The sequence below is a fragment of the Astyanax mexicanus genome, chromosome 10 (genome assembly GCF_023375975.1).
Source record: "Astyanax mexicanus isolate ESR-SI-001 chromosome 10, AstMex3_surface, whole genome shotgun sequence".
Classification (NCBI taxonomy): Eukaryota; Metazoa; Chordata; class Actinopteri; order Characiformes; family Acestrorhamphidae; genus Astyanax; species Astyanax mexicanus.
This window is the reverse complement of record NC_064417.1, coordinates 50,567,241-50,576,275: the sequence shown is the minus strand read 5'-3', so window position 1 is coordinate 50,576,275 and position 9,035 is coordinate 50,567,241. Positions and strand designations below refer to the sequence as shown.

The 9,035-nt window shown below is 35.2% G+C and overlaps 1 protein-coding gene across 1 annotated transcript; it reads right to left on the bottom strand.

Moving 5' to 3' along the window:
- Positions 1-7,978, bottom strand: il12ba (interleukin 12Ba). Its single transcript, XM_007232885.4, has 8 exons — positions 7,784-7,978; positions 6,211-6,307; positions 4,898-5,167; positions 4,420-4,522; positions 3,197-3,375; positions 2,252-2,418; positions 816-925; positions 1-608 (listed from the first exon to the last, which is right to left on the bottom strand). The coding sequence occupies exons 2-8, from the start codon at positions 6,305-6,307 to the stop codon at positions 539-541; spliced, it is 996 nt and encodes a 331-aa protein (XP_007232947.3). The 5' UTR covers positions 7,784-7,978; the 3' UTR covers positions 1-538.
- Positions 7,979-9,035: the final 1,057 nt, after the last annotated feature.

The following is a 9,035-nucleotide window of genomic DNA, read 5'->3' as shown; positions in this document are numbered from 1 at the left end:
AAATTAATATTTGTGCATCTTCTAAAATAATGATTTAAATGATTCAGCATGTTATAAATATCAATTGATGCTTTTTATTACTACTAAAACACTACAACGTGTATACAATCATTATTTTTTAATGTTACATCTCAATGTGTCACCAGAGTTTTTGAATCAATGTACAGCTCCTGTCTTTTTAGAGCCAGGGGTGACATAAGGTCACCCAAAAGCAGTGTGTAAGACTGGTGGAGGAGAACATGATTCTCAGGGAATATCAGCAATATTCCACCAAATATTGATTTCTGAACAGTTTTTTTAAGCATCCTGGCATGTTCTCCTCCACCAGTCTTACACACTGCTTTTGGATAACTTTATGCTGCTTTAGTCCTGGTGCAAAAATTCAAGCAGTTCAGTTTGGTTTGATGGCTTTTCAAGAGCTGTATATACCCATCCGAAGCACATTATACATAAATATGTGATTGAAACGTTATCGGACATTATTATTTTAAGTAAATTTAATTTTAAGGTGTCCAGCATTAGTTTAGAAAGGACAGTTTTACTCTTCTTTATGGGATCTTCTTTTCTTGTTCTTTCCTGTTCTTTTCTTGATTCTCATTTTTGCAGATCTAAAAAGGTAAATATTAAAATGAGAGTTACTTTACGCACTGAGTGGCAAAGGCTGAACACAGATCAAATCAAGCATTACATTATGACCACCTCTTATATTATATATATATATATATATATATATATATATATATATATATATATATATATATATATATGTTACATATTAATAAAAAACGGTAAAAATAGAAATTTCTAAAACGTACTTGTACTGCGTCCATTCACTCCAGGCGGAGCTGCAGAGATCATCCTGCACCCTCACACACACCGTAACCCCCTTCTTCAGAGGCCAGTGCTGATCCTGAATCAGGTTTACCTGAGATAAAACAAGACGTTTTTTATGCGCTAGGTGTGTAAAAACATATCAGTATAATAGTGCATCTCAAAAAATTTGAAAATCATTGAAAAGTTACTTTATTTTAGTAATTCTGTTCTCACATATTATATACCAGTTGGTCTTATATAATATTCTAATTTTCTGAGACATTGATTTTTGGGTTTTCATTGGCTGTAAGCTTCATAATCATCAACAATAAAAGATACAAACACTTAAAATATCTATATAATACATGAGTTTCACATTTTGCAAAAATCTTCTGCACTAGTATATTAGAATATTTTTGTGCAATACTGTATCAAATCTTAAAAACACATTTTTGTTTTTTGTCTATTAGTTTACATGTAAAGATTGGTGTCAGAAGTGGTTCATTTGGTATTGTACTCTGGTTTTACGAATCGCAGTGAATATGAAATTATAGTTTTGTTTTCCAAAAATATCTGAGTGGTCCAGCAGTCTAAAGAGCTGCCACTATGATCGGGAGATTGTTGGTTTAAATCCTGTTTATGCAGCTTGCCATTAGCTGTTGGAGCCCTGAGAGAGCACAATTGGCCTTTCTCTCTCTGAGTGGGTACAGTAGATGGTGCTCTTTCCCCTCATCACTCCTAGGGTGATGTGGATCAGCACAAAGCTGCGTCTGTGAGCTGATGTATCAGAACCGAGTCGCTGCGCTTTCCTCCGAGCGTTAGCGCTGTGATGCTACTCGACAATGCTACAGCATCAGCAGAAGTTCAAAAAGAGGCGGAGTTCAAATGTATCGGAGGAGGCGTGTGCTAGTCTTCACCCTCCTGGTGTTGTGGCATCACTAGAGATAGGGGGAGGTCCTAATGAGTGGGTTGGGTAATTGGCCGTGTACATTGGGGAGAAAACAGGATAAAAGTTATAAATAAATTTATTTAAAAAATTGCAATATATATTGCTATCTCGTTAAAATAGCAATCCGCCAATGTAAGAGCTCACCTGGCTTAAGGGAATGAGGAGAAAGTGGTACACTGATCGATTTCTTTCAGGTTACGCCCAAAATTAACCACACCCATCATTAATTAAGAGAATTTGTACATGCCTTTTGCACATTTCGAGATGCACAAGTTGTACTTTTCCCAACGTTACGATAGCAAAGATAGACTGAGACACCCTACAATAAGGCTCTCTTAAAATAAGGCTATATATTACCACCCACAGTGGACAGTGCAGTGCTAAGTGATGCTCAGTGATGCTCCTCGATGCTTGTGATCAGTTGTGTCTGGCTAAAATTGTCCATAAGAATAGAAAAATTAATCTGGCAGAATAACAGATTGCACATACCTTTGATGATTGGCGGCTGGCGCAGTCACAGTCGCTTTTCTTCCGGCAGCGGATCTCTTTCACCTGGAAGGTGAGGGGGAAGTAGGAGAAGGGGGCGTTCCAGGTGTTCGGGTACTGCAGCTCCAGAGTGTTATTCTTCTTTATAATATTCACCATATCCGGCTTTACTGTGGAGAAAAATAAAATAAAATAAAAGCTGAATACAGACAAATACAGACAATGCCTCATTTGTGATGGGTTCATTATTGAATAATTCTAGTTAATTTTACTAGAGTTACCAGCCTCAGAAAATGCAAGTTAACAGCTCCCCAGATAAGAGTATTTTCATTTTTACAACTGATACTCTCAAACACTTTATTAAGAGACAAAGAAATTCAAGTAATTAACTCTTAATAAGTTCAGCACAGCTGTTAACTGAAAGCCTGAATTCCAGGTGATTCTACCTCATAAAACTGACTGAGAAAATCCAGCAGAGATGTGCAAAAGTGTCTATCTATTGCACACATGCTCATAATAGAGGGTTGGGGGGATGACCATTTAAATGGCCTGGGGGAACTATGTAGCAGCCAGTATTCAGTAATGTGTACACTGTCCCTTTAAGACACGTGTGTAGCTGTGTAGCTTAAGCTGTATGATTGAGATCACTGGAATGAGCTCCTTTCTTTTATTTATCTTATTTCTATACAGAACGAATAAATATGCTTTGGTGCTGCATTAGTTCTTGTAAGAATTAATACATAATCAGGTGGAATACTGCTAGAGTGAGTCTAGAGTAGTTGTGTTCTATCTGCTCCATGTGCTTTGTGTTTCTCCTGCCCCAAAGCTCTCTATCTGGGTCGGAGCTGGAAGTCTGAACCGAGACCAGCTCCAGAGAATAACAACTGAACACCGCATACAGAGGTGTGTGTGTGTGTGTTTACTGATTACAGTATGCTGAAATCTTACCTATATCTGAGATTTGGAAGCGTTGGCTGTAGCTCTCCACCACGTAGTTGCTTCTGAAGTAAATGGTTAGGTTGATGTTGTCCAGCTCCTCGGAGTACGGGCAGTACTCATGATCGTAGCAGGTGATGCCGTGTCCACTGGAGTTCAGGCTGCAGCTGATGTTTCCTCCACTGTGAGCTCTGGATCATAAATCAGAAATTAACACCTTGTATTTGTAATGGACTGGATGCAGGACAAGTACAGCAAAAAGGCTCTGTACTGTACTGAAAATAGATTACAATAACTGTGATCAACGCTTGAAATATTCCTGTTTAAAGTTTCTCTATGGATCCATATTAAATCCGTATATCCACATTTTATAATCTAAACGTCGTTTTCTCTTTATAGAGCCACTGCCTTTACTAAATAGCCCTTCCAATTTCTTTCTCTCATTAGGCTGAGTTTATGAGTTAATATGACTATTCACTTTATGTGTGCAGTATAAACTTTTTCCATTGTGCTTTTTGTTATTTTATTTATAATTTATACAATAATAGGAAGAAAAGCATTTAAATGTATTTTTTTCATTAAAAAAAGAAACGTATCTATCAGTAAATATAAAATAATAAGCCATTTTGCCAAATAAAATGTTTGGATCTGTATAAGAAATCTGTATAATAACAATGAAATGAAACAATAATGGAATTATAGGTAAACCATACACAGTGCTGTGAAAAAGTATTCCACAACAGACTCCAACAGATTTCTTTTGTTTTTGCTTTTTAATATAATATATAAAAAGCAAATTTTAAATGATCATTTAATTTATTAATGGAAAAAATGTTTCTAGTCTATCTAATCTAGTCCTGTGTAAAGGAATGTATTTAATTTGTTTTAATTCAACCATGTTGGAGGGTTTTCCAGCATAAATTGCCTGTTTAATCAGACTTTGAGTAGGAATCTCAGTTTTTTTTTTTTTTTTTTTTAGCCATACCAGAGGTGGACCTGCTGGTGTGCTTCTGGTCATTGTCCTGCTGCAGAACCCAAGTATGCCTGAGCTTAGGGTCAGCACCATGTTTCACACCAGCACCATGTTTGACTTTCAGAATGTTATTCTTTTTCTGAAATTATGTGTTAGTTTTACGCCAGATGTATCAGGACACGCACCTTCCAAAAATAATAAAGAAAATATACAATATATTCTATTGGCAATAAATCTCTTTTAGCTGGATCTGTGTACTTACCGCACTGCTTTAACAAGCGCAACTTTTCCCGCCCTTTTGTCATCCCAGGTCCAGGAGCACTGAAACGAGCCGCTGTAGTTTTTCGTTGAACAGTGAATAAAACCTTATCAACAAGAACATACAAATAAAAGCTTAATTTAAATAGTTAACTTTTAATAAAATTTATAATAATAATAATAATAATAATAATTAGGGCTGCACAATATATCATTTAAGCATCGTCATCACGCAATTAAATCAAACACGTCATGTTGCAGTGTTTTGATTCTTGACACAATAAGTAGATACACAGAGCTGTCTCTGTGTCTGTGTGAGTGACAGGCTGCTGCTGCCTGAGAAGCATGGTGACATCATGGGCTCTGCATTGTTTAATATCGCAATATATTGCCAAAAAAAAAAACATTTGCAATGTTTAATTTTGCCAATATCGTACAGCCCTAATAAAATTAATTATTAACCTGTAAGGTCCTGAGCGTACCTTTCTCAGGTGTGTCCTTTATGATCTTTCTGTAGGGCCACTGCACCAGTACCAGCGTGTGGTTGAGGTAGGTTCCCTCTCTGCTGTAACAGGTGTAGGTGCCCCCCCGCCTCTCCTCCACCATCACCAGTATCCTGTTCCCTCGTTCCTCAAGCTCCTCCCCACTGTCTCGCCTCCACACGACATCCTGCCCGTCAAACATCTCCCCGCACATCAGAGGAACCAGGACTTTACTGCCGTACTTCACCACGTCCTCATCCACCACCAACTCTGCTCTCCAAATACGAGAAAACACTTCACTCACAAATCAGTTTCTCTGATTTTACTATTTATAGGTTTATGTTTGAGTAAAATGAACATTGTTGTTTTATTCTATAAACTACAGACAACATTTCTCCCAAATTCCAAATAAAAATATTCTCATTTAGAGCATTTATTTGCAGAAAACGAGAAATGACTGAAATAACAAAAAAGATGCAGAGCTTTCAGACCTCAAATAATGCAAAGAAAACAAGTTCATATTCATAAAGTTTTAAGAGTTCAGAAATCAATATTTGGGGGAATAACCCTGTTTTTTATCACAGTTTTCATGCATCTTGGCATCATGTTCTCCTCCACCAGTCTTACACACTGCTTTTGGATAACTTTATGCTGCTTTACTCCTGGTGCAGAAATTCAAGCAGTTCAGTTTGGTGGTTTGATGGTTTGTGATCATCCATCTTCCTATTGATTATATTCCAGAGGTTTTCAATTTGCTAAAATCAAAGAAACTCATCATTTTTAAGAGGTCTCTTATTTTTTTCCAGAGTTGAATATTGTCGCTGTCCAATGAAAAACACTTTTCTCCAAAACAGCCACTTTACAGGAGAGAGAAAAAACCTTGTAAACTTTCAATGGAAGTCAATGTAAATTAGACTTAATTTGAGTAAATTTCAGGTCATTTTAAAGAGTTTCTATTGGTCCGTTCATCAAGAAATTGTGGCACAGTGTAAAGGACAGTTTGTCTGTTCAAATCATGTAGTAAACTAAAAATCGACAAAAATGGAGATAAGTGTTTTTCATTGGCATTGTAAATTAATAAGAAAATATTCTAAATGTTTGAAGAAAAAACGTATGGAATTATTCAGTAATAAAAAAAGTGTTAAACAAACCAGAATATGTTTTATATATTAGATTATATATTAGCACTACACAACAATACTGTTACAATTAAACTGTTGATTTATAGATCAAATTAAATTAAATGATCTACTTCTACTGCTGATCAAAAACCTGTACAATAGTATAATTCATAAAAATAAAATAATCCAAACCATTTGGTTTTAGAGTCCAGTAACTTTCAGCCACTTTAATGGATCCCTCTGCTTTGTGTAAAAAGGCAAGCAGGACCTGAAGCCCAAGAAAAAGCATCTGGCGGAACAAAAACAAGTAAAACAATTAAACACAGTGATCCAGTGACCTCAGAAAATAATAAAATACCCACAGATCACACATTCATAATGTCAGTAATGCCAGTTCTTCTGTTCTTCATCACTGTATGCTTTAAATTCGTACACTTTACCAAATTTCCCTGTAGAATCTGAGGTTACTGTGGTCAAAATGTGGTTTTACAGGAAAATCTGTTAGATTTATTCTGCCACATCAGTTCCTCATCCTGCTTTACAGTGCAATTTTATTCATTTTCAATTTTTATTCAGTTTTGGCTTTTATTTAACTCTAAAAAGCAATATTACAAAACAATATTGCTAACATTGTCTGTTAAGTTACAGCCCAAATGATTTTGACAATAAAGAACATTTAAAAAAATTACATCTCAGTACGGTTAAAAATTAAACGATTCATTTACAGCTAAAATTAAATTTATAATAACAAGCAGTTTTTAAGAATTACATCATAATCCTGTTACTGTAATGGTCTATTACAGCCAAGATTGATTTTAAAATTTATAAAATTTCAGGATTAACTGTTAAAATGGGCTGTTAATTCAAGTGTATTTTATAATCAAGAGCTGTTTTTTTAAGAATTACACAATAATACTGTAAAAAATAACAATAATAAAAAAAATAAAAGTCACAATAAAAGTTTGTTAGAATCACAGGATGATACTGATAACATTGTCTGTTAATCTACAGCCAAGATTGATTTTACAATAGAGAGAATTTATAAGATAATATTGTTAAAATTTGCTGTTAATTTAAATATATTTCATAATCAATACCTGTTTTTTTTTATTCACAATAATACTGTTAAACATTAACATTACGATAAAGAGCAGTTTTTAGGAATTATTGAATAATACTGATAACATTAATTTGACTTATTTTACACTAGACAAAAATTATAGGATGATATTGTTACAATTGGCTGTAAAGTTACAGTCCAAATGATTTTAACAATAAAGAACACTAGAATTTTTTTACACAATGATAAAAATTAAAAATTGAACTGTTAGTCTACAAATAAAAAAAAAGATTCTACAAGATTTTACAATAGAGAGAAATTATAGGCTAATACTAATTACTAATACTAAAGTAGTTTTTGATATCAATTGATAAATATATTCTTAAGATTGAGTTAATTCGCAGCCAAAATCGTATAATCAAGAGCTGTTTTTTTAAGCATGACATGGTAATGCTGTTCAAATGGGCTGTTAATTTATAGCCAAAATGGATTTTACAGTAAAGACTTTTTTCATTTGTTTAAATTACAAAATAAAAGTGTTTAAAAAGAACAAATTTTAGCCGAAACTAATTCAACTTTAAGAATTACAGGATAAAACTGTTAAAATTGACTTTTGTCAATTCAAGTTTTAGCTTTACGGTTCTCTTTTTGTTGCGTTTTTACAGTGTAATAGAATTAAATAGATTTAATAGACAGATAGCTCACCTCTCTCCTGAAATCTCCAGGACAGTAGAGATCTCAGCCTGAGTGTCTGTGATGATCTTCAGTACTGAGTTCAGTCAGAGCAGAGCTGATAAATGAAGAGTATCTGGGAGGCAGAATTTCCCGACCCTGTAAAGTCCAGTTCAGGCAGGTTAGAGGAAGTTGCATCACTGCAGATCCTCAGGAATGAGAGGATTGAGTTCAGCAGCATCATCTGTCTCACTTCCACCAGAACCTGCTTCCCCAGGGGCCCGGGGCCTCCCCGCCCCGCCCTCCTGCTCGCTCGGCTGGGTTATCTGTTTACTCTATCTCTGTAGTTTAGAGCGCTGATGGAGATTTTATTACTGTTAGGTGCTTTACTGAGCCTCCCAAAACTTCTGTCTGATCAGAGACAGAAAGAGAAAGAAATCTGAGGGGTTTGATCACTCAGACCTGCTGTAGTGCTTTAATACACAATATATAAAGGGATATTTATTGACTCAACTCTTAACATCTTACTATCTTACCACCTTATACTACCCTATCCTAGCCAATACTTTATATGCTCCCCTATCTTAACATATAATCCCTATACTAGCCTATACTCCTTATACTACTATATCTTAGCATAACAGATATTAACAGATATCTTAACAGATATATTAACAGATATTCCCTATACTACCCTATTTTATCATATACTCCCTATACTCCCTAAATTCCGCATATACTCCCTGTACTACCCTATACTAGCCTATAATCTTTATACTACTCTATATTAGCATATACTCCCTATACTACTCTATATTAGCATGTACTCCTTATGCTACCCTATCCCAGCATATACTGTGTATGCTTCTCTATATGTACATGTACTCCTTATGCTACTTTATCCCAGCTTATACTCCCTATAATAGCTTATATTCCTTTTACTACCCTATCCCAGCATATACTCCCTATACTACTCTATATTAACATGTACTCCTTATACTACCCTATATCAGCATATACTCCATATACTATGCTATACTTGCCTATATTCCCTATGTTAAGGCCCTGTCCCACTGCGACTGCGTCTAAATATCCACTAAAGTACGTCCAAATTTCAGTGGACGCAGTTTAGTGGATATTTAGTGGATATTTAGACGCAATCTGGACGTAGTTTAGTGGATATTTGGACGGCACCGTCCAAGTGGACGTAGTTTAGACGTTGCCGTCCACTTTAGACGCAAAAGTGGTTTTGGTACCTCCCAGAATTTTCGGAACAGATGGCGAC